Source organism: Piliocolobus tephrosceles, chromosome 21 (assembly GCF_002776525.5).
Source record: "Piliocolobus tephrosceles isolate RC106 chromosome 21, ASM277652v3, whole genome shotgun sequence".
Classification (NCBI taxonomy): domain Eukaryota; kingdom Metazoa; phylum Chordata; class Mammalia; order Primates; family Cercopithecidae; genus Piliocolobus; species Piliocolobus tephrosceles.
Window position 1 is genome coordinate 10,024,968 of NC_045454.1, and position 26,377 is coordinate 10,051,344.

The following is a 26,377-nucleotide window of genomic DNA, read 5'->3' on the forward strand; positions in this document are numbered from 1 at the left end:
AAGAGGGAGGAGGAGAGGGAGGAGAAGAAGGAGAAGAGAGAGGAGGAGAGGGAGGAGGAGAAGAAGGAGAAGAGGGAGGAGGAGAGGGAGGAGGAGAAGAAGGAGAGGTAGGAGGAGAAGAGAAAGAAAAGGGAGGAGGAGAAGGAAGAGAGGGAGGAGGAGAAGAGGGAGGAGAGTAGTGAGGAGGAGGAGGAGGAGGAGAAAGGAGAATAAGAAGGAGGAGGAGATGGAGGAGAAGAGGGAGGAGGAGAAGAGGAAGGAGGAGAAGGAGGAGGAGAGGGGGTAGAAGGAGGAGAGGGGGGAGGAGGAGGAGGGGGGAGGATAAGAGAGACGAAGAGAGGGAGGAGGATAAGGAGGAGAAGGAGAGGGAGGAGGAGAAGATGGAGGAGGAGGAGAAGGAAGAGGAAGGGAAAAGGAAATGGAGAAGGAGAAGAGTGAAAGGAAGAAGAAGAAAGTACGAGAACAACAATGTGAGTTTCCATCTGGACTGAGAGGGAATCAGATTCTGTAATCAGTTCTTGATATCTGCCATGGGCACAGGGGAGGAATGATTGAGGCAGTCTTGCGGTGAATTTTCTACCCTCTGCTTACTTCCTAATTAATTTATTAATAATTTAGTAAGTACCTACAAACACCCCACCCAAATCTGATTTCCCCCAGAAGACAGAGCAGGCTGTAACGACTCCTAGAGGTCTCTGGCCTGAGAATCTGACCTCTCCACACCGTGAGACTCGACAGCCTGGCCACCAACCATTCCTTCCCCACACATTCACCATCGCTCTCATCTTAGGAAGCAGAGAAGGCAGATCTCAGGGTTAAATCAAGTCTCCTTTATTGGTGGTTATGCTGCATTCTCTCTACGTTCTTCACAAAGGACCAGCTGATCGAACCAGGTAGTGCAGAGGGTATTTCTAAAGGTGGTTATTTAAGCTTGAAAAGGCAATGAGGAAGACGAATCCGTGCTCAGCCTCAATATGGCCGTCCTCCTCTGAAGATGGTTCTCCTCTGCTTGAAAATAGAAGCAAAGATCTGAATGTAATGAATAAGTAGGCATTGGCTCAAAGGGGAAGGTGAATTAAAAATGACTTTGTATTGGTTTTCCAGACTTAGTCGGAAGCTGGTGGAAGCAGCTGAGCTGAGAAGAATCAGACATTCCCCCAACCTCTGCTGGGCTCATAGGAACAAGGTCAAGGAACAATCAGCCCCTCGACTTCACCTCTATGGTAAGGGGAAGGGGATCGGCAAAGAGCTAGTTCTGCTGTGATGGACAGAAGTCAGAGGCTGGACACTGTTCCTAGTCCTAGCCACAGACTGAAGTCCTCTGTGGGTGTTTTTTAATGTCTACCCTGTTAAGATGGTGCCCAGAGTTCCAAACCCCCTCTTTCCCTCTCCTCTATTCCGGGAAGATGATTTTCATTGCCAAGGCAGAATTCAGGAAGGGTCCACTAATTTAGTGTCATCCATAAGCCACGTGCATCGTAAGGACAGACATTGCTAGAACCACCAGGGTTTTCTACCCCAAAGGGAGGAGGGATGGTGTTCTGTCTACACATCTGATGAAAGGGCTTCTCTTTATTTTAGATTCCAGAAGTCACAGAGTAGTGAGGTCCGTTGATCCATGTGGGAGATTTAAAGGGCATTTCTCTAGGCTGGAGAACACTGATGCTGGCCTTGGTGGAGAGCCAGAAGGAAAAGACGAGAAGAAAAGGAGGGATAGGCCAGGCACGGTGACCCACGCCTGTAATCCCAGCACTTTGGGTGGCTGAGTGGATCGCCTGAGGTCTGGAGTTCGAGACCAGCCTAGCCAACATGGTGAAACTCCATCTCTACTAAAAAAAAAAAAAAAAAAAAAAAAACAGGCGTGGTGGTGCACCCCTGTAATCCCAGCTACTCGGGAGGCTGAGGTGGGAGAATTGCTTGAACCCAAGAGGTGGAGGCTGCAGTGAGCCTCCTGAGTAGCTGGGACTACAGGTGTGTGCTACCACACCCAACTAATTTTTTTTGTTTTCTTTTGTAGAGATAGGGTCTTGCTACATTGCCCAGGGTGGTTTCAAGCTCCAGGCCTCAACTGATCCTCCTGCCTTGGCCTCCCAAAGCATTAGGATTATAGGTATGAGTCATCACGGCTTGTTAGTTATCTCCTTTTCTGGATTGTTTTTTTCATACCACACTCCATTTTGAGAAGTTTCACTTTCCTAATTGTCCACAGCCAAAGCCTCGCAGACTTGAAACTTGGAATGATACCTTTCTGGTTCTCAAAAAGTGCCAGTCTCCCCTCTGCTCTCCTGCTTGTGGGAGAAATCCTAATTTCTTTCATCCTTCTAATCTGGGCAGTTGTTCCAGTCTTCCCCAGTTCCACCTTATCTTTGGCAACAGAGCGCAAATTGCTGGGAATCTCAGCTAATTAGACATGCTGGAAAAAGCAGATCTCGCCTTCACATCAGTGACGCACCAGGTGTGCACCTGTCTCACCTCTGCATCAGTGAAATGACCACTGTTGGTCCCTGCTCTCACCTCAGCATCAGCAGTACACCCAGGTGTGGTCCTGGTCGTAGTTGTAAGAAGTTGCACACCACACGAGATTCTCCTTTGATCCTTTGTTAGTGCAGTTAAAATAATTCTTGTTTTTATAGTTGAATGGAAAGTGGCAAGGAAAGCCGGGGACCAATGCGGAAATTCCTAGGAAGCAGAAGTGGATAAGACGAAGGTTACTCCCCAGGCTTCACACTGTCATAGAGGTGTGGGCTTCAGACCCACCCTGGATTTCAAACTGGGACTGAGTGTGATGGTTCCTGCCTTTAATCCCAGCATGTGGGGAGACTGAACCAGGAGGATCACGTGAAGCCAGGAGTTCAAGACCAGCCTGGGCAACATAGTGAAACCCCATCTCTACAAAAAGTTTCTTAAAAAATTAGTTGGGCATGGAGGTGTGTGCCTGTAGTCCCGGCTACTCAGGAGGTTGAGGTGGGAGGATTGCTCAAGCCTGGGAGGTTGAGGCTGCATTGAGCCACAACTGCACCACTGCACTACAGCCTGGGTGACAGATGGAGACCCTGTCTTTAAAATGTAAAAAGCAGTTGGCTGTGGTGGCTCATGCCTGTAATTCCAACACTCTGGGAGGCCAACGTGGGCAGATGACTTGAGGTCAGGCATTTGAGAACAGCCTGGCCAACATGGTGAAACCCCATCTCTACTAAAAGAAAAGAAATACAAAAAAATAGCTGGGTGTGGTGGCAGGCGCCTGTAATCCCAGCTACTCAGGAGGCTGAGGCAGAATAATCGCTTGAACCTGGGAGGCACAGGCTGCAGTGAGCCGAGATCGCACCACTGCACTCCAGCCTGGGTGACAGAGTGAGATTCCATCTCAAAAATAAAATAAAATAAAACAAAATTAAAAAAGTAAAAATAAAATTTAAAAAAAACTGAAAACTAAAATCTGGGTAAACCCTGCACAGGAAGGGTTGCCTGGGCACTGCTCAGAAGTGTTGCCTGGGAAGGTGTTGCCTGGGCACTGCTCAGAATGCTGACCCAAACCTAAGCAAAAGAAGAATTTGTGTTCACAGTTACAAGAGCTGAAATGAGCCGAAATAACATGCCCTTACTGCCCTCGGGTGAGAACATGTGTGTTGGGAAACTCAAACTCAAACTTTGTGTGTCCACAGATGACTGCAGAAGCATCACGACTATCGATTTCGTGAGTGACAAAGTTTAGCCAGTAGGCACATTTGCACCTGTGGAATCCGTGAAAGATGAGGATATAAATGACGTCCTCACAAAAGATGACCCCATAAATAATACGAACTGGAAGCCTCTATCCACAGCAGCTTGAGGCAACAGAGGGTAAATGGGTCTCAATTTTTGCTGTCACATCTTCTCCCATGACCAGCTGAGAAATAATTTATTTTATTTAGGAAATTCTCGAGTTGTTGGAACGACACACACCCCCACCCACAGCTATTCGCCTGACCCCTTGCCTGGAGTGGTGCAGACCTATAACTCCTTATAGTTCTCTTTGCCCGAGGACTTCCCTTTCCTTTCCACTGGGTCTTGGGTATTTTCTTTTCTCAGACGCTATCAGAGGGTAGGACTTGAGAAAGGCTGGAAGATAGGGCAGGACACTGGAATAGGGAAGAAGGGCAGAGTGGAAGCACAGAGGGCCCTGGAGGAAGGAGGGAGAAGGAGAACGTTGGTCACCAGGAGGACCTGGCGGATAGAGGATTTGTCTCAAAGGACCAATTCCAGCGTGCTCATCTCTCACGATTCCACAGGTGCAAATGCGTCTATGTGCTAAACTTTATCACTCACAAAATCGACACTCGTGATGCTTCTGTGGCCATTTGTGGACACACACAGAGAGAGGAAGTCTAAGTCTCCCGACACACATGTTCCCAGCCGAGGGGAACAAGGGGATGCTCTTCCGGCTCATTTCAGCTCTCCTGCTGTGAACAGGTACACTTCAGCAGTCTAGTATGTTTTCCAAATGTGTGAGCCTTTTGTCGGGTGATTTCACTGTCTGTTTGCTTATTTATTTATTTTAGAGGCAAGGTCTCACTCGGTCACCCAGGCTGGAGCGCAGAGCTATGATCATAGCTCACTGCAGCCTCAACCTCCCAGGCTCAAGTGATCCTCCCGCCTCAGCCTGCTAAGTACCTGGGACTACAGGCACATGCTACCACACTTGGCTATTTATTTATTTATTTTTGTTTTGTTTTGTTTTGTTTTGTTTGTAGAGACAGCGTCTCACTATGTGACCAGCCTGGTCTTGAACTCCTGGCCTCAAGTGATCCTGCCATCTCAGCCTCCCAATGTTCTGGGATTACAACATGAGCCACCATGCCTGGCTCACGCTAGGGTTTTTAAAAGCCTTAGCATGTGTTTACTCTGTATTTGCATCACGGTTAGGTGTTTAACATTTTGAGTATTTCATTTTGGCACCTTTTTCTTGGATTTCAAAGCCTGTGGCATATCACACCATTGACGTTATTCACGAGGCCAGAACTCTGTCTGCCTGATTCATCACCAGATCCTCCGAGCCCAACTCAGTGCCCGGTTCACAGTGGGGTTTCAGTAGGTGTTTGTTGAGCAGACGAATAAAAGAATCCACCCACATCCACCCAACCCCCATCCCCAGATTACTGGTGTCGGCACAGAAACTCCACTTTCCATCCTTATCCATGTTCTCTGTGGTCGGGCACCAGAGCTTGTTGCTTGCATCCTCCAGGCAATCGGAGACCACAGTATTTCTGTAGATGGAGGGGAAGATGCAGGGCTTGCTGAGAGAATTTCCCCCATACTCTGAAAATGATTATAGAAAGGTTACGGGTCAAGAAGAGGAGATGAAAAGACCTTCCATTTATGACACAAAAACTGTGCCACGCTTTATCCCATGAAAGGCAACATAGCCTTGGATTCTCCAAGCAACTTCTGGATGACGTTATTATCTGGATGTTATGGATAAGTGAGAACCAAAATTATCAACTCGCACACAGCTTACTGTCTCCATTAATGTGACTTCACGGTTCTGCGGTCACCATCACCTTGACGCTATTAAGCTAGGAAATTCTTGTCCAGGAAGATAAGAGTTGCAAATAGCCTTATGATTCATTCCAGAAGCCTCCAGAAAAGCTATTTACATAAATATCAGACCGTCTAACTTTTTCAGTAGATTGTGTCAAAACACTGTTTACTCTTCCAGACTCTTTGAAACCCCGTCGTTGTCATTTCACTTTGCTGTGACCACCAACCCTAACTATTACATCATGATCCTTACACAATCCTAATCACATCCCCCACTGAGACACCCACCTTAGACGAGACCCCAAGAGCCCATCAATATGCTGAGTTTTCCCTTCCCACTTCGAGACGTTATTTTTTATTTTTTTAGACGGAGTTTCGCTCTGTCACCCAGGCTGGAGTGCAGTGGTACCGTCTCGGCTCACCACAACATCTGCTTCCTGGGTTCAAGAGATTCTCCTGCCTGGAGATTACAGGCATGTGCCACCATGCTTCGCTAATTTTTGTACTTTTATTAGAGAAGGGGTTTCGCCATGTTGGCCAGGCAGGTCTTGAACTCCTGACCTCAGGTGATTCACCTGCCTCGGCCTCCCACAGTGCTGGGATTACAGGCGTGGGCCACCACACCCTGCCTGCTATAGTGAGAGTTAAGGTTAATGTTGGTTTATAGTAAAGAACACAAATGGTGGATGATTAGGACTAGAATAAAATTAAGGTTTAGAGAGAATTAAGGTTTGTTGAGTGCTAAGGGAAGAACAGAATTAAGATTTTTATGCAAGAATAAGCATGCCTAGGAATAAGTGCCTTCATGGATTTTTGTCTCTATGGAAGCAACAGTGCTTAAGGAGAGGTCGGCCGGGCGCGGTGGCTCAAGCCTGTAATCCCAGCACTTTGGGAGGCCGAGACGGGCGGATCACAAGGTCAGGAGATCGAGACCATCCTGGCTAACACGGTAAAACCCCATCTCTTACTAAAAATACAAAAAACTAGCCGGGCGAGGTGGCGGGCGCTTATAGTCTCAACTATTCCGAAGGCTGAGGCAGGAGAATGGCTTAAACCCGGGAGGTGGAGCTTGCAGTGAGCTGAGATCGCACCACTGCACTCCAGCCTGGGTGACAGAGCGAGACTCCGTCTCAAAAAAAAAAAAAAAAAAAAAGGAGAGGGCATGGGCTTTGGAACCACACGGACTAGAACTCAAGTTCTAATTCTAATATAGCCTAGGACTGTGACCCTGGGAAGTGCTCAATTATACTGGGACCATTTACTGAATGGGTGGTGGAGAATAGTAGCTCATAGAGCTGCTATAGAAAGATTCAGGATATTGTATGCAAATCTGTTGGATCAGTGTAGTAGGTAGAGGGCATTGAATGCATTTTGGTCACTATTCACCTGGGATTGTGTGTAGACTTAATAAGATGCTAGGCTGCATTGAAATGCAGGTCGGGGCCCTGCACGGTGGCTCATGCCTGTAATCCTAGCATTTTGGGAGGCGGAGGTGGGTGGGCCACCTGAGGCCAGGAGTTCAAGACCAGCCTGACCAACATGATGAAACCCCGTCCCTAGTAAAAATACAAAAATTAGCTGGGTGTGGTGGCGGGCACCTGCAGTCTCAGCTACTCAGGAGACTGAGGCAGGAGAATCATTTGAACTTGGGAGGCGGAGGTTGCAGTGACCCGCGATCACACCAGTGCACTCCAGCCTGAGTGACAAAGCAAGACCCTGAAAAAAAAAAAGAAGGAAGGAAGGAAGGGGGAGAGAGAGACAGAGAGAGGAGGAAGAGGAAGAAAAAGAAAGAAAGAAAAAAGAAAGAAAGAAAGAAAGAAAGAAAGAAAGAAAGAAAGAAAGAAAGAAAGAAAGAAAGAAAGAAAGAAAGAAAGAAAGAAAGAAAGAAGAAAAAGAAAGAGAGGAAGAAAGAGAAATAGAAAGAAAGAAAAAGAAAGAGAAAGAAAGGAAGGAAAAGAAAAAAGAAGGAAAAGAAAAGAAAGAAAGGGCAGGTTGGATCTGTCAATGGGTGAATCTCACTATTGTCAGTTCTAGAAACAGAAATACTAGAAGCCAATATCAGGACTTCAGCTCATTGTTTCAGTTCTCAGGACACGTGTCTTTTCATGCTGGATTGGGGACTGGGCAAATGGCCTCAGGATACCCCTGTCTGCAGTTGTCATAGTGAACTCTCTGAGCAGACACTTAGCTCCTGTAAGTACTTCCCCCTTGGTGCTTTGGTCTCTACCTTGCCCGGCCTCCCCTCAAGATGATCCTTGCTGTCCACTCTCCCTCCCACCACACATCCCTGCTACAGGGGCTCACCATTCGTTTCACAGAATTTCCACTGCTGTTTCTCATCGAAGACGGAGGTGACTGAGCACCACAGACTGCCTAAGAAGCTGCCCTGGGAGATGCAGCTGTTATAGGCCTTTCCTCGATAGATGAAAGGGAAGATACAGCGTGGGTAATCTGTTAGGAACAGAGTTCGTGAGTGGCTCGACTTCCTCTAGTCATTCACAGGACAGAGTCATTTAATCATCAATCAACCATCACAGGACAGGACAGACATAAGGTTCAGAAGAGACTTTATGCATTATTTCATCAAGCATTTGCCTATGCCATATTCATCTGATTCTTGAACAACACGAGTTTGAACTTGGGTCCACTTATATGTGAGTTTCTTCCTTTCTTCCTTTCTTCCTTCCTTTCTTCCTTTCTTTCTCCTTCCTTCCTTCCTTCCTTCCTTCCTTCCTTCCTTCCTTCCTTCCTTCCTTCCTTTCTTTCTTTCTGTCTCTCTCTCTCTCTTTCTTTCTTTCTTTTTTTGAGAAAGAGTCTCGCTCTGTTGCCCAGGCTAGAGTGCAATGGCGAGATCTTGGCTCACTGCAACCTCTGCCTCTCGGGTTCAAGCAATTCTCCCGCCTCAGCCTCCCGAGTAGCTGGGATTACAGGTGCCTGCCACCCACACCCAGCTATTTTTTTCTAATTTTTAATAGAGATGGAGTGTCGCCATGTTGGCCAGGCTGCTCTCGAATTCCTGACCTCGGGTGATCCACCCGCCTTGGCCTCCCAAATTGCTGGGATTACAGGTGTGAGACACTGCACACAGCGGGTGTGGGTGTTTTTCAAAAAAAGTTCTATTAAATGTGTCTGCCTCTCCTGCCTCCCCTTCCACCTCCTCCATCATTTCTGCCTCTATCATCCCAAGGTGGTGAGACCAACCCTTCCTCTTCCTCCTCCTACTCAATGTGAAGATGATGCTAGTGACCTTTATGCTGATCCATTCCCACTTAATGGATAGCAAATGTATTTCTTGCTTTTAACAATTTTCTTAATAACATTTTATTTTCTCTAGTTTATTATGAGAATACGGTATATAATACATAAGACGTACAACATCTGTGTTAATTGACAGTTTATGTTACTGGTAAGCCGTCTCATCAACAGTAGGCTATTAGTAGTTAAGTTTTGCTGGGATTATAGGCATGAGCCACCTCGCCCAACTTCAAATCCCTTTTCTTACATTTTGTTTCTTTTTTCCTTATTTACTTAGAACATTAAGAAAGACATAAAGATGGGATGGTTCTATTGGGTCAACTAGTCTTACAGTATCACAAGACCCTCATCCGGAGAGCACCATTTTTAACACTACCGTTATTAACATAATTACCCATTATTAGCATTCAGTGTCTGGCATCCCAGAGCTTTTTTTATGCATGCATATGTATTATAATTTGTCTGCAAAAGTGTGATTATGTCATAGACAGTCACACATTCTCTTTTGTGATCCACCCTAGTCAAAGGCCACTGGCCAGGGACAACATGATACTGCTCACCTTCACTCTGGCAGTACTTCCATTGGCCATTGTACACCGCTCTGGTGGCACACCAAGGGGATAAGCTATGAATTTTGGTGCAAGTGAAGTAAACAGATCCCTTGTAGGTGAAAGGAAAGACACATTCCTCGTGCATCCCTGAAGGGCAGAAGGAGAAAACAGGAGTGGGGAAGAATCACAATGAATTAGCAAAGGATGAGTCTTGGTTTGGCTCTTGCTTTCACCTGAATGTCTGTGTCCTCCTGCCAAATTCATATGTTAAAATCCTAACCCCCACGGTCATGGTACGAGGCGCATTTGGAAGGTGATTAGGTCGTATGGGCAGAGCCTTCATGATTGGGATAAGAGCCCTTACAAGAGACCCCAGAGAGGTAGCTAGCCCCTTCTACGATGTGAGGATACAGCAAGAAGGCACTATCTGTGAACCAGGAAGCAGGCCCTCATCAGCAACTGAAACTGCTGGTGCCTTGCCCTTGGACTTCTCAGCCTCCAGAACTGGGAGATAGAAATTTATATTGGTTATAAGCTACTCAGCCAATGGTACTTTTTAAATTTTGTTTTATTTACTTTTTTTATTTTATTTTTTATTTTTTGAGATGAAGTCTTACTCTGTCACCCAGGCTGGAGTGCAGTGGTCTGGTCTCAGCTCACTGCAACCTCCACCTCCTGAGTTCAAGTGATTCTCCCACCTCAGCCTCTAGAGTAACTGGGATTACAGGTGCCCGCCACCACACCTGACTAATTTTTGTATTTTTAGTAGAGATGAGGTTTCGCCATGTTGGCCAGGCTGGTCTTGAATAGTACTTGTGGCACCCAGATGTGGCAAATATTGAGGGGACAACTTGTGATGTCTTTATTCTTCTCGATGAGTACAGGAACTTTGTTTTTTGTGCAGGGTATCCACAGAACCTAGAATAGTTACTTGCTCAAGAAACAACAGAAAGAATAAAATACGTTTGGAAAACGCCACGTGAAACAAAGTTAAACAGATTTCTTTAATGAAGGACTCATCAGAAAAGTTAATATGAAAATGAGAATTGATGTATACAATATATTGAGTTGTCCTTCTTTTTTTTTTTTCACAATTCAATAGCAGTAGAGACTAATCTCAGGTGATCCTCCCGCCTTGGCCTCCCACAGTGCTGGGATTATAGGCGTGAGCCACATGCCTGGCCTGTGGTATTTTGTTATGGCAACCCAAATGGGCTGAGACAGTTCTCATGGGGGCCTGAAGGCTACACACCTAGGCTTAGCATCTAACTTCCTAATGACATGTCAGGGAGTATCCAGTTCATGATGGAACCAGGAGCACTGGGGAAGAGTTCCATACACAACCCAGACAACCAAGGTATGTTGTTCCCTGAGACTACTGTTGCTCAGAGTATAAAATTGGAGGCCAATAACGTTATACAAAATAATGTTTGGTGGATCACAAGACCACATTAGGTTATGTAGGGACACACATTAAATAATTTTGAAATAGAGACTGGAAAAAAAAATCATTTTCCAGTGGTCCTTTTAGTCCTTCTGCTTACGCAAAAGAGAAAGCTTCAATTTAATACTAGTATTTCACTACCGCATCTCTAATATTTAATAATCTCTCATTTTAACAAGAACAAAAGAGAGAGAGAGAGGGCAGCACTCAGGCTTAAAGCTTTATTCGGACAATAGTCTAGCAGAATTTAATAGTGAGATTTTGTTTTCATAGTACAGTATTTATTTTTGGTCATATTTCCTATTTATGGAAAGTGGTAGTGCTTTTTTATATTATAATACTGATGTTAACCAAACTCTTAAAATGAATTTTTTTAAAGTGAAGATAAGTGAGCAAATTTAAAGAAAAATGTTGAGCAAATAATAGTACTGGTGGCCCCCAGATGTGGCAAATATTGAGGGGACAACTTTTGATGTCCTTATTCTTCTCGATGAGTACAGGAACTTTGTTTTTTTGTGCAGTGTATCCACAGAACCTAGAATAGTTACTTGCTCAAGAAACAACAGAAAGAATAAAATACGTTTGGAAAATGCCATGTGAAACAAAGTTAAACAGGTTTCTTTAATGAAGGACTCATCAGAAAAGTTAATATGAAAATGAGAATTGAGGTATACAGTATATTGAGTTGTCCTTTTTTTTTTCCCCTCACAATTCAATAGCACTAGAGACTAATGGTCCCTGAAATATATCAAGAAATGCTGTTCTTGGCCAGGCACGATGACCCATGCCTGTAATCCCAGCACTTTGGGAGGCAGAGGTGGGCGGATCACTTCTAGCCAGGAGTTCACCAGCTTGGGCAACAAAGTGAAACCCCATCTCTACAAAAAACAAGCAGTATTAGCCAGGCATGGTAGTGTGCCCTGTAATCCCAGCTACTTGGGAGGCTGAGGGAGAAAGATCCTTTGTGCCTGAGAGGTTGAAGCCACAGTGAGCCATGATTGCATCTCTGCACTCCAGCCTGGGTGACAGAGTGAGATCCTGACTGAAAACAAAACAAAACAAAAAACCGAAACAAAAATGGTGTTCTGCAGAATTTTGATGTGTAAATTTTTTTTTTTTTTTTTTTTTTTTGAGACGGAGTCTCGCTTTGTCGCCGGGGCTGGAGTGCAGTGGCCGGATCTCAGCTCACTGCAAGCTCCGCCTCCCGGGTTTATGCCATTCTCCTGCCTCAGCCTCCCGAGTAGCTGGGACTACAGGCGCCCGCCACATCGCCCGGCTAGTTTTTTGTATTTTTTAGTAGAGACGGGGTTTCACCGTGTTAGCCAGGATGGTCTCGATCTCCTGACCTCGTGATCCGCCCATCTCGGCCTCCCAAAGTGCTGGGATTACAGGCTTGAGCCACCGCGCCCGGCCGATGTGTAAATTTTTTAAAAGAAAGAAATGCTATTCTATCCCAGATTCCTCATCACGTGAAAACCCGCGTACAATAAGGACTAATGAAAGTTGATCGCTTTTTTTGAGCGGAACTGGGATGAGAGCTCAACTTACTCATCTGCTAGTTCAGAGTCACAGCTTCCCTCCTTGCTCTAATCTCGTTTATTTGCCTCCTTCCTTCCCTCCCTCAAAGATATAATGATAGAATACTATGAGTGAGATACTCCAGTGGGTGATTTGTGTGTGTGTGCAATGGATTATGGGTGGAAATTATGCTCACCATTTCCTGGCTTTAAAAAGTCCCAAACAATCCTCCATGCTATTTTCTTCCTCTGCCAACCAGCTGAATCTAGAGCAGCAGTTCTTAATAGAGAAGGAGGAGCAATTATGACCTCCTGGGAGCATTAGCCAAGGTTTAGAGACATTTTTGGTTGTTACAACTTATAGGGGAAAGGAGCCAGTGGCTGCTACTGACATCTGCCAGATAGAGGCTAGGGATATTGCTAAACATCCTACAATGCACAGGACAGCTCCCCAGAACAAAGCTATCCGGCCACAGACAGCAATAGTGCCAAGGCTGAGAAACTCTGAGGACTGAGCAGAGAATACTGAGGGCCTGGGGGACAGTGGAGCCACAAACTAGAGGATCTTGTTCTCTGGATTACAACAAAAAGTTTTCCCACTGAACATCCACATTGGACTGTAGGATGAGTTTAACATGAACCTCTGTTGAGTCAAGCCACTGACATTTGGATGTTGCTACAATAGTTAGTCCTCTCCTAATAGATGGACAAGACATGGTGTCTGTCTTCAAGGTCTGTAACATGGTAACCACAGCCCTTGTTGTGGATCAGATTCTTGTTCTGTATAACCTGACACAGGTCATTATGGGGACAAGGGATGGATTGGGAGAATGTGGAGAAGACAGACTTCCATCTCTGAGCCGCACCAACGGGGTGATGCAATTAGGAGTACTTAAATATCATTGCATTTTTCACCTCTGTTTCTCAGAACTGTTTGGTATTTATTTTTGTGAAACATAAACCAGTTTAAATCAGGAAAGTGCTTACAAGAGTACCAGGAACATGGCTACTGCTTAACAAATATTAGTTATGATCATCATTTTCATCATCATCATTACCATCACCATCATCATCATCCTTCTCCACACTATTGTCATTGCCATCATCATAATGATCATTGTCATTTTCATGATCATCATCATCATTGTCACCATCATTAATCTCATTATTGTCATTGTCATCATGATGATCATCATTATCATCATTGTCATCATAATCAACCTCATTATTGTCATTATCATGTGATGATCATCGTCATTGTCATCATCGTCATTATCATCATCATTATCAGTGTCATTATCATCATTATTGTCATTGTCATCACCATTGTCATCACTGTTATTATAATCATCATTATTCTCCTCCTCATCACATCATTATCATTATCATCATCATCATTGTCATCATAATCAACCTCATTATTGTCATTATCATGTGATGATCATCGTCACTGTCATCATCATTGTCATCATCATCAGTCAGTGCCATTATCATCAACGTCATTATTGTCATTGTCATCATTGCCATCATTATATAATCATCATTATTCTCCTCCTCATCACATCATTGCCATCATAATAATGATCATCATCGTCATTGTCATAATCATCATCAGTCGTTGTCACCATCATTAATCTCATTATCATTGTCATCATATCATCATCATCATCATTGTCATCATAATCAACTTCATTATTGTCATTATCATGTGATGATGATCACCATTGTCATCATCATCAGTCAGTGTCATTATCATCAACCCCATTATTGTCATTATCATGTGATGATGATCATTGTCATTGTCATCATCATCATTGTCATCATCATGTCAGTGTCATTATCATCAACCTCATTATTGTCATTGTCATCATCATCGTTATTATAATCATTATTCTCCTCCTCATCACATCATCATCACATTGTCATCATCATTATCATCATCGTCGTCATCGTCATTGTCACCATCATCATCATTGTCACGATTATTGTCATCATTATCGTCATCGTTGTCATCATCATTGTCATATCATCATCATCATCATCCTCATCATTATCATTGTCATCATCACCATCATCATTGTCGTTATCAATGCTTTGCCTCAATCACAAACACCACTGAGTATATAGGATACTGTGTTGAGGGGGAGGGCAGATGCCACTGTAGGTGGAATTAAGGTTATCTTTGGGAGTTGTTAGTAAGAATCAGTGCATAATGAATACTATTAGCCATCTGCAAAGTAATCCAGCAGATGGCCTAATCTTCTTAACTGAGTTACAATCCTCCATAATCCAGACCCTGCTGACCTGCCTGTTCTCACTCCCTGATTAACATTCCCTTGAGCTTACTCCATGTTCTTTCTCGTCTTTGGGATTTTGCTCCTGCCCTTCACCCTGCCACGAATGTCTTTCCCCTCTTCCCAGCTTTAGTCCCTGCTATTCATCCATGAAGATTTGGTTCAGTCTGGGTCAATACTCTTCCTCACACTTATAATACTCAGAGTCAATCACTATAAATGAATGCAGTTGCCAATTTTTTAAAAATAATTCATTTACGTGTCTATAACTCCCAATTACTGTGAACTCTCTGAGTGGAGGGTCTAGGTTTTGTTTATTTCTGCACTTCTGATCCATAACACAATGCCTGGAACTTAAAGATCACTCAGTAAGTGTATTACGAATAAATCTGTCTGTAAATACACGCAAAGGGAACTTGGAATACTGAGTTTCACCACAAGTATGCGGGTGTGGTCTCAGGGAGGCATGACAAAACTGAGATTATAACTAGAAAAGTGGATACCCCATCAAGTACATTGTTCCTTGTCTGAATAAACTGTGAGTTCCTAACCTTTTAGGAATTTGTCAGTTCTTTGAGAACCCACAATTTCTCTCTGGGGGAATATTCATTTGCCCTTATGGTTGAGATGGCTGTGTGTTCATCAAAATCAGTTTCACTTTCCTCCCAAATGCACTGCTACACTGCATCTCCCAGACTTGCTTGCAGCTAAGAGCCATATCAGTTCTAGCCAGTGGAAGTAGGAGAAAGTGATGAATGTCACTTCCTGTCCTGGCCAAAAGGAAACAAACAAAAACAAAAAACCCTCTCCTCCGAGATCCTCCAGACTCTCTTGATCCTTGTCTATGAGCTAAAAGCAAAGACACCTCAGCAGATTCTGAAACCCTAGGGGATGGTGGGGCCCCAGGACGGAAGAAGCTTTGATCCCTGAATGACCATGTGGAGCATTGTTTCCTGACCGGATGCACCCTTCTGGCACTTTGCAGAACCAAGAAAAAAAATGTTATCGTATTAACCTGCTGATAGTTTGGAGTTTGCTTCTTACAATAGCTATTCTCACTACCCTGATAAATACACACATTTTTTTAAAAATGCAAATTCAAGTTTTCATATACTCTAATCCTCACTCAGTGACCCCAAGTTAGGAATCTCTGGAATAAAGAATGTGGGAACAAGGTGCATCAATATGTAAATGGTTCCTGAGCCTTATCCAGAGGAATGATTTGCCAGGCAGAAAAGGATTCTAATTGTGATGAATGACTCACCAAGGCTTGAGTGAATGACCTGTAAGCAAGGTCTCCTCTTGTTCTGTTTCTGTGCTTACCTGCAGTGTTTTAGTGATTAGTTTAGATTCTGAGATACATTAATATTTAATCAGGGTGTCCAGGTTGGGGTCTGAGGGTTCAGTTCATTGGGATCATATAACCTGCCTTTTAATAAACATTTTCCTCCCTCCATGTGCTAAGCATTATGAAAGATTCTGGTGCCCATTATTTTATTTAATCTTCAAAATAACCCCATGAGATAAATGCCATTATTTTTCCTTTAGTCTGGAAACTGACTTCAGAGAGGTTATGCTGCTTGACCAAATGTACAGACAAAAGAAGTGGCAGATCCAAGGTCCAAACCCCAGGTCTTCTGAGACTTTTTTTTTTTTTGAGACGGAGTTTTACTCTTGTCACCCAGGCTGGAGTACAGTGGCGCGATCTCGGCTCATTGCAACCTCCACCTCCTGGGTTCAAGTGATTCTCCTGCCTCAGCCTCCTGAGTAGCTGGGATTACAGTCACCTACCACAATGCCTGGATAATTTTTGTATTTTTAGTAGGGACAGCTTTTCATCATGTTGGCCAGGCTGCTCTGGAACTCCTGACCTCAAGTGATCTGCCACTTCAGTCTCCCAAAGTGCTGAGATTACAGCTGTGAGCCACTGCACCCAGCCTCTTCTGAGATTTTTGCTAAGCCATCTCCTACTTGGTTCCAGGAATCTTTGCTTTGCCCCATTCATTCCAGTCCAGTTTCTAAATCCTCCCCCATCGTTTTGAGTGTCCTCACCTCCGCTTGACTTATAGGAACAGAGAAGGAAGGTCGTCCATCCCAACAGGTAACTGGACCATCGGGTCATCTTGGCTGCCCTCTTCTCTCTGGAATGAAAGAAGACAAAAATTTTCATCCCACAGTTCCGTTTCCCACTAGCTCCTAGATTTGACGTCATACATGCCATTTTTCTTTCTATCCACAGTAATTTAAAAAATAGACCAGGCATAGTGGCTCACACCTGTAATCTCAGCACTTCGGGAGACCAAGGCAGAGGATTGCTTAAAGCCAGAAGTTCAAGACCAGCCTGGGCAACATAGGGAGACCTCATCTCTACAAAATTTTCATTTAAATTAGCCAGGTATGGTGGTGTATGCCTGTGGTCCCAGCTGTTCAGGAGGCTGGATACTAATCCTGCCTACCACTCACCCTTGTTATGACGATTAATGACAATCATAAAAATATAACAGATTTGGGAGGTCAAGATGGGAGGATTGCTTGAGGCCAGGAGTTTGAGATCAGCCTGGACAACATAGTGAGACCTCCTCTCTACAAAAATTTTTAAAAATTAGACTTGTATGGTGGTGCGTGCCTGTAGTCCCAGCTACTCAGGAGGCTGAGGTGGGAGGATCACTGGAGCCCAGGAGGTCGAGGCTGCAGTGCACTATGATTGCACCACTGCACTCCAGCGTGGGTGACACAGCAAGGCTCTGTCTCAAAGCACAAAGCAAAACAAAAAACAAATAAAACTCATTGAGTGCTGTACACCATTCTAAATTCACTATAATCCAGATAGGAAGTAGCCCAGCATGGTAGGTACCATTACCGCCCCAGATACGCACAGATGGGGCACACAGTAAGCTTAAGCACCTTGTTGAGGGTTACAGATCATGTAAGTTGGGGAGCTTGCAGGTGAACCCCAATAATCTGACTCGGTTCAGAGAAATTGAGCTCTTAACTAATGTACAATGCTGCCTCTAGGCTTAACATAGGACCAGACATGTGCTAAGAACTCATAAATATTAACCAAAATGGTATTGTTCATATAATATTATTTCACTTCTGAGAGCCGGAACTGTATTCTCAACTGGCTCCCAGACATGTCCACCTAGACGTCCTTCAAACATCTCAAATTCCAAGCTTTGGCTTCTGAGATACAGCCCAAAATATGTTATCCTTCCCCCATGTTACTTCATTTAATTACACTATGTTCTTTCCAACCACCTGGGTTGTAGACCCCAGTGTAGATCTGCTGTCTCTGTCTCTTGCTGTGTTCTATCAGTCAGTTGGCTCCACTTTTCTGAAGCTCTCGAATCTATCCGCTTTTCCTGCCTCTGCCATTACAGACTAAAGGAAGGTCTTTCTCATCTCTCTTCTCAACTATTCAACTGTTGTCCTGTCCCCTCACGGATATGCAGCCTCCAGCCTCTCTCCTCTACAAGGCTGAGCTCTTTTTCTCTTTTTCTTTTTTTTGACACAGGGTCTTGCTCTGTCACCCAGGCTGCAGTGCAGTGGTGCCATCATGACTCACTACAGCCTCCATCTCCCAGCTCAAGTGATGCTCCCACCTCAGCCTCCCTAGTAGCTGGGACTACAGGCATGCATCACCACACCTAGTTAATTTTTAAACTATTATTGTTGTTTGTAGAGATGAGGTCTCACTATGTTGCCCAGGCTGGTCTCAGACTCCTGAGCCCAAGCCGTCCTCCTGCTCAGCCTCCCAAAGCACTGGGATGACAGGCATGAGCCACTGTGCCCAGTACGGGCTCTTTTCTGATGCCTGCTTTATGCATCCACTCAGAAATGTGTATTTATTGAGCATTTACAAGATGTGGGGCCAGGGCTACACGGTGAGTATGCAGCAGTGGATAAAGCAGGCATAGTCCCTGCCTTCGTGGGGCTTAGAGTCTACCAAGGAGAGAGACGCAAGGTGAAGAAACCAGAAACAAATACAACTATTTGCTGTGATCATTGCTGTGGACGAGTCTCAGGAATAACTAGGACAAGGTCACTTTTGATTGAGAGGTCAGGGGAGGGTCCTCTGAGAAATGACAGGGAAGCTGACACCTGGAGGAACAGATGGAGGAGGGAGACGTGAGAGGAGCTGGAGGTATGCGGGTGGGGGATGCATCCAGGCCAGAGAACCCAATGTGGAAAGGGCCTGAGATGAAAAAAGCTAGATGTGCTCAAGGAGCAAGTGGGACCCACACGGCTAGGGCCCAGGCTGGGCACAGTGGCTCATACCTATAATCCCAGTGTTTTGGGAAGCTGAGCAGGAGGATGGCTTAAGCTTAGGAGTTTGAGACCAGCCTGGGCCACACAGTGACACCTCGTCTCTACAAAAAGTGAGGAGGAGCAAGGTCACAGAGATGCATGGTGAGGTGGGTGGGACCGGACCCTGTACAGCCTCCCTCAGATTCTTTTTTTTTTTTTTTGAGATGGAGTCTCGCTCTGTCGCCCAGGCTGGAGTGCAATGGCCCAATCTCAGCTCACTGCAAACTCCTCCTCCCGAGTTTATGCCATTTTCCTGCCGCAGTCTCCCAAGTAGCTGGGACTACAGGCGCCCGCCATGTCGCCCAGCTAGTTTTTTGCATTTTTATTAGAGACAGGGGTTTCACCATGTTAGCCAGGATGGTCTCAATCTCCTGACCTCGTGATCCACCCGTCTCGGCCTCCCAAAGTGCTGGGATTACAGGCTTGAGCCACCGTGCCTGGCCTCTCCCTCAGATTCTAAATGCAACCTGAAGGCCAGGTGCAGTGGCTCATGCCTGTAATCCCAGCACCTTAGGAGGCCAAGGCAGGCAGATCACCTGAGGTCAGGAGTTCAAGACCAGCCTGGTCAACATGGTAAAATCTCATCTCTACTAAAAATACAAAAATTCCCTCCGCATGGTGGTGCGTGCCTGTAATTCCAGCTACCCGGATGCTGAGCCATGAGAATCGCTTGAACCCAGGAGGCAGAGGTTGCTGTGAGCCAAGATCATACCACTGCACTCCAGCCTAGGCAACAGAGCAAGACTCTGTCTCAAAAAAATATATAGAATAGAATAGAATAGAAGCAACCAGAAGCCACGGAAAGGGATTAAAGTGAGGAGGTGTGGACCAGGCACAGTGGCTCACGCCTGTAATCCGAGCATTTTGGGAAGCCGAGATGGGTGGATCGCTTGAGGTCAGGAGTTTGAGACCAGCCTGGCCAACATGGCGAAACCCCATCTCTAATAAAAATACAAAAAAAAAAAAAAAAAAAAATTAACTGGGCGTGGTGGCAGGTGCCTGTAGTCCCAGCTACTCGGCAGGCTGAGGCAGGAGAATCACTTGAACCCAGGAGGTGGAGGTTGCAGTGAGCCAAAATTGCACCGTTGCACGCCAGCCTGGGTGACGGAGCAAGACTCTGTCTCAAAAAAAAAAAAAAGTGAGGAGGAGTGGCATTTATTAATTCAAAATCCTCCATCACCTTTTGAATACAATCCATAGTCCATACCATGCCTTCCCTCAAAGCTCATTTCTTATCTTCCTTCTCCTCCCTCTGTCTGCCTTTTAGTTGTTTCCTGCAGAGGCCACCTAAGGCGTTGGCACTCGTTCTTCTCTTTGCCCAGGATGATCCCTCCATCCCCAGCTATTTACATGGCTTGCTTCCTTGTGCAATAAAGAGTTTTGTGCAAATTCGAAGAATTGGTAGCAACAGATGGTCTGGAACGTTAATGACTCTGCACAGACCAAGTTATGGATATTAATAGAAAATATTTTAGGGCTGTTCAAAATAATTATTCAACTGGAGAACAAGCCCTAATAGCCAGACACCCACGTCTGGAACATCCAGGTGAGGACCAAGTTACGCCTTGGGCACTGGCAGGTTCAGATGCTTGGAGAACCTTCTGTCCTGAGCCCTGGGGTTGTTGGGACCAGCATCCTGCCACTTGCCACTGTTTCTTGGCTGGTCGGATAAAGGATTCTTGTGGCTTTGGAGTCAAACCACAGGCAAATGTGGGGGTAGTTTTTCCAATCATCAAATGAGGGAGAATAAACTCCACCTTGGGATCTTATACATTCAGCAGATGCTGGAAAGCACTGTGTAAATGTCAGAGGGGGCATATAAGCCAGATATTTTCATTACTACTTATGGAGACAGCATACACGTTAGATTTTTTTTTTTTTTTTTTTTTTTTTTTGAGATGAAGTCTTGCTCTGCATCCCAAGCTGGAGTGCAGTGGCACAATCTTAGCTCACTGCAACCTCCGCCTCCCTGGTTCAAGCAATTCTCCTGCCTCAGCCTCCCGAGTGCTGGGATTACAGGCATGAGCCACCGCGCTCAGGCCATCCCTAAGATTTTACTGGAAGCTGCTGACTACCAATTTTGGGATAAGTGCAGAGGAACGAAAAGATGGTGACACTCGCAAACCTAAGTCACTTAGAGCCTTGTAGTTCTCAGCAAGACACTGCATCTGTGTTCCCCATGCACATACGTGCACAGAGCGTTTTCCTGAGCGGGCCTGTGAGAAGCCACTGGTATCAATCACCTCTGGAAGTGGGAACCGGGGCAAATAAGAGACTTCTTTCCATTTAAGTTTGTATCACAGATGTGTGACTTACATCATTAAAAACAATTTAATTATGTACATATCAAGAAAATAAGAGTTGCAATTTTCCCAACACAAAGAAATGATAAATGTTGGAAGTCATGGATTTCCTAAATACCCTGATTTGATCATTACACACTATACACATGTATCAAAATATCACATCAGTGGCTCACACCTGTAATCCCAGCACTTTGGGAGGCTGAGGTGGGAGGATTACTTGAGACCAGGAGTTTGAGACCAGCCTGGACAACATAATGAGATCCCCATGTCTATTAAATAAATAAATAAGGAAAAACAAAACAAATCACATGTATCTCAATAGCTATATACAATTATTGTGTATCAATACATTTTAAAAATAGTAATTATACATGTATATCTGTGCACATACATAATGTGTATATATATATACATGCACACGCCTGTTTACATTATAGATGTGTATATATGTATACATAATATACACACATCATATGTGCACATATACAGGTATATGCATGCACATATGCTCACACGAAAACATGCAGAGTTAAAATGTTTTAAAAAAGATAGAACATCCTGGGTAAAGCAATAGGAGGCACGTTAAAATCAAAAAATGAAAAATCTACGACAATGAGATGGCTGTCTTAGGAATGGATTAATTTTATGGGGTAGTTATTGACTTACCAAATTTACTGAACATCTATAGAGCAAAGCATGGTGCCAGGGGCCTCCTGATGTTGGCATTCTAATTCCGCTGGCATTCCAGTAATTAAAAACCTGTGTGGATATTTCACTGGTACCTAGCAGAGTGACATTTAATAAGGTACTTCACAGCTTACCCTTCTATAAAATGGGGATGCTAATAGCCAGATCTGCTTCATAGAGTTGTTGGGAGGATTAAATTAGATGAAAGATACAAAATGCTTAAGACAATGTGTGCTATAGAGATAATTCACAGTAAATGTTGGCCATTGATGATGATGATGATGATAACATTCATTCACCATGCTAGATCTGCAGTAATAAATTAATTAAGCAAACATTTTGAGAATGTTCTAATTCTCTTCTTTTACTTCTGTTATTTATTGGCTTTCAAACTTTCCTGAAAATATTACCTTCTGAGAAATATTTTCCCTGCTTAATGATACTCTGCATTGTTAATATTCCCTTATCCATCCGTCCATCCATCAACCATCCTTTTACCAACCCTTCTTTCATCATCCATCCATCCACCCATGTATCCTTCCACCATTCTTCCATCCATTCCTCCATCTATCCATCTTTTCATCTATCTTCTTCCATCATCCATTCATCCACCCATCAATTCATCCACCCATTCATCCTTCCACCAATTCTTCCATCCATGGATCAATTCTCCTATCCTTCTGTCCATCTTTCACCAGCCATCTATCCACTCATCTATCCATTCATTTATCCTTCTATTTATTCATTATTCATTCAATCTGTCCTCTTATTATCCATCCATCAGTCATTCATCCAACAAGTATTTAAGAACCCCACCATCCACAAGAAACTGTGTCAAGTACCAAGAGGAACCACACATGATTTCTGCCCTCAAAAATCAGAGATAAATCCTTTCATCCATCCTTCGATTTATTCATCCACTCCTCATCCATCCTTCCATCCATCCATTCTCTCACCATTCATCCATTCTTCTATCCACCCATCCTTCCCTTCATTCTTTAATCTTCCATCAGTCCACCACCCATCCAATGAGTATTCAAGAATCCTGTCACCTATGAGGAAATGTGGTGGGTACCAAGAGGAACCAGATATGATAGCTGTCTTCAAACAGCTAGAGATAAGATATTGGCACCAATATTTACCGCTGAACATGGAAAATAACGGCAGCTACAACTGGTATTATTAAGGCACTGATAGGGTGCCCAAGAGGTAGCTTAGCCCACAGCCTCTGCCCTCTGGTTCTCTTAAGCCAAAACAATTTCACAGTGGAGCAGTGAGAAGATAATAGCACCCGATCAACCAGGATTCAAATCCTACTCTCCTATGTTTCAACTGGGTGGCCTTGGGAAGGTCATTTCGCCTCTCTGAACTCCGAGTCAATATTCCTATCTGTTTAATGGAAATAAAATCTCAACTATAGAAGCCATTGTGATAATTACAGGCACACATGGGGCTGTAAAGTCACTGGAGTATAGTGTAGCTTCAAAATAATGAGTCCTGGCCGGGCGCGGTGGCTCAAGCCTGTAATCCCAGCACTTTGGGAGGCCGAGACGGGCGGATCACGAGGTCAGGAGATCGAGACCATCCTGGCTAACCCGGTGAAACCCCGTCTCTACTAAAAAAAAATACAAAAAACTAGCCAGGCATGGTGGCGGGCGCCTGTAGTCCCAGCTACTCGGGAGGCTGAGGCAGGAGAATGGCGTAAACCCGGGAGGCGGAGCTTGCAGAGATCCGGCCACTGCACTCCAGCCTGGGCGACAGAGTGAGACTCCGTCTTAAAAAACAACAACAACAACAACAACAAAAACAAAATAATGAGTCCTTCTGCTTCTCAGCAGCAAATGATCCCAGATCTGAAACAAAACTTCAGTGTAAGCCTTCCCTCCACCTCTAAGCGCACACACACACCTCTTCTATTACATATTAGGCTGCCTTTGGAGTGAGAAGCAACAGGATCTCAGTAAGCTCTTTTTGAATCTCAACTTTCTTTTTCCTAAAATAGGGAGAGTAAGCCTTACCTTGAAGAAATGGTGCAAAAATTGATAGAACCATGAAGATTTTAATCCACTACCAAGAATTTCATAAGTAATTCACCCAATCTCTTAACAGGTAACTTGTTCCCTTTTTTTCAGTTTCTCCCCTAAATTTGGGATTCAGGCAACCTTCCTTAGCATTACATCATTGACATAATCTGGTTTAACCCATTTCTTTAGTTTATTAACAGAGAAAAGATCTCACCTACAAGACCCGTTTCCCTACTTTCTCTGACTTTCCCCTTCCAGAACCAATATGGCAGCCACCAGCTGCTTCTGGTTCTTGAGCATTTGAAATGGGAAAGTTCAAATTGTTCTATGTTGTAAGTGTAAAATACTTATTGATTCTGAAGACAAAGTATAGGAAAAAAATGTAAAGTATTTCATTAATTTGTATTCATTTGTATTCATTAATTTTTTCAATGTATTCATTATACAATTTATACAATTTTCAATGTATACAATTTATGCAATTATTCATTAATTTGTATTCAATAATTAATTTGTATTCATTTGTATTCATTAATTTGTATTTATTATGTGTTGAAATGATAATCATTTACATATCCATGGGTTCCACAAAACATAATATTTAAATAATTTGCACTTATTTGTTCTTACTTTTTTAAAGTGCTTCTGCTATAAAACTTAAACAATGATTTATGTGGCTCACATTATATTTCTAGTGCACCATGATGCTCTAGACTTTCCTTTCTTACTAGGGGGGCTCCAAGACCCCACTTCTCACACCCTCCCAAGTTTCCAGGTCAAAATGTACCTTTGAGAGAGTTCTTCTGGGCCCTAGCTCTCTCCACGGTCTCTAAGGTTCTGCTCCTAAGAGCTCTGGATTGTCTGGGGATTGGTTGAACGGCTTTGGCTCCAGCCTGTCTGTAGGACACAATGGCAGTTTCTCAAAGGAGCGTTCTTTATCAGTGGTTAGTGTCTGAAGACAGTTTGGATGAGATCAGCTATGGTTAATTTATGATGCCTCGAGATAAGCCCATGCATATCCACGAAGCCCATAAAATTCAGTCAAGTGTACATGGACGGGGCCTTGCGGGGGCTGGGGTCAGAGACAAGAATATTAATGAACAGAGGAGGGAATGTTCCCAGAAATTCAGCTATGAATTGCTGGAGAGGTTTCGGCTGAACAATGAAAGAGAACCCTAGAATTTTCTTTTCTTTTCTTTTTCTTTTTGAGACAGAATCTTGCTCTGTTGCCCAGAGTGCAATGGTACGATCTTGGCTCACCACAACCTCTGCCTCCCGGGTTCAAGCCTTTCTCCTGCTTCAACCTCCCGAGTAGCTGGGATTACAGGCATGTGCCACCACGCCCAGCTAATTTTGCACTTTTAGTAGAGACTGGGTTTCTCCATGTTGGTCAGGCTGGTCTCGAACTCCCGTCTTCAGGTGATTTGCCCGCCTTGGCCTCCCAAAGTGCTGGGATTATAGGCATGAGCCACTGTGCCCGATCAAGCTCTAGAATTTTCTAGTGAAAAGGCAAGCATGGGATAATTGAAACTAGCCTTCTGAAATACGTCATTTTATTTTATTTTATTTTATTTTATTTTATTTTATTTTATTTTATTTTTATTTTATTCTTATTTTTGAAACAGAGTCTCACTCTGTCATCCAGGCTGGAGTACAAAGCCGTGATCTTGGCTCACTGTCACCTCCGCCTCCTAGGTTCAAGTGATTCTCCTGCCTCAGCCACCTGAGTAGCTGGGATTACAGGCGCCCACCACCACGCCCAGCTAATGTTTGTATTTCTAATAGAGACAGGGTTTCACCATGTTGGCCAAGCTGGTCTTGAACCCTTGGGCTCAGGTGATCCACCTACCTCAACCCCGCAAAGTGCTGGGAGTACAGGCCATCATTTTTAAATGATTCTCCACCATCCTGGGATTTTGTGAAGAAGTCCACAAGCCTTCTCTTGGGATCTTTCAGAGTTGGCCACGTGTTACGGCTGACCCTAGTATGACTCCTTTGTTTTACAGATAAGGGAATTGAGGCACAGCTAGGCTTAGGGACTTACTGAACCTCATACAGCAAATTGTTGGGGAGAGTAGGGCTTGACCCAGTGTGTCTGGGGCTCTTTGTTTTATTGATTCTTTGGTGCTGCATCCTCACGTCCCAGGCTTGGGTGTTTTCAGAATAAGAGGCTCACAGGCTGGGGGTTTCTCACATGGCAGCCTCCTCTGCCCTGACTTCTCTGTCTGTCTCTGCCTTCACCTCTTTTCACTGGCTGTCTCTCTGGCCCTCCCTGTCACTCTTCCTCAGTCTCTCTTTCACCATCTCTCCATTCCCCTTTCTCTTTCTCCCTCTGTCCTTGCCTCCTTTTCCTTCCTCTTTGAAGCTCTTTCTCTGTCTTTGGGTTTTGTTCAGTGTCTCTCTTTCTGTTTGAATGTCTCACTATATATTTTGTGTGTGTGTGTGTGTGTGTGTGTGTGTGTGTTTTCCTCTCT

General features: G+C 44.3%; 1 protein-coding gene across 2 annotated transcripts; it reads right to left on the reverse strand.

The window, feature by feature from the left end:
• Positions 1-815: 815 nt before the first annotated feature.
• ELSPBP1 (epididymal sperm binding protein 1) lies at positions 816-24,866 on the reverse strand. Of its 2 annotated transcripts, XM_023182650.2 has the most exons (7): positions 24,691-24,866; positions 16,631-16,717; positions 9,333-9,470; positions 7,822-7,968; positions 5,137-5,295; positions 2,515-2,679; positions 816-1,008 (listed from the first exon to the last, which is right to left on the reverse strand). In XM_023182650.2, the coding sequence occupies exons 2-6, from the start codon at positions 16,698-16,700 to the stop codon at positions 2,522-2,524; spliced, it is 672 nt and encodes a 223-aa protein (XP_023038418.1). In that variant the 5' UTR covers positions 16,701-16,717; positions 24,691-24,866; the 3' UTR covers positions 816-1,008; positions 2,515-2,521. The 2 variants fall into 2 exon arrangements, with proteins under 2 accessions (XP_023038418.1, XP_023038419.1); XM_023182651.1 differs by lacking the exon at positions 24,691-24,866 and having other exon boundaries at positions 822-1,005; positions 2,509-2,679; positions 16,631-16,713.
• Positions 24,867-26,377: the final 1,511 nt, after the last annotated feature.

What these genes read in the sequence shown, in the direction of transcription:
- ELSPBP1 (XM_023182650.2), bottom strand. Translation starts at nt 16,700, where the DNA reads ATGACCCGATGGTCCAGTTACCTGTTGGGATGGACGACCTTCCTTCTC. An exon ending in TTCCTATAAGTCAAGCGGAG is followed by an intron (nt 9,471 to 16,630) that starts GTGAGGACACTC and finishes TCTGCCCTTCAG; the next exon opens with GGATGCACGAGGAATGTGTC. An exon ending in GAAGTACTGCCAGAGTGAAG is followed by an intron (nt 7,969 to 9,332) that starts GTGAGCAGTATC and finishes TGTTCCTAACAG; the next exon opens with ATTACCCACGCTGTATCTTC.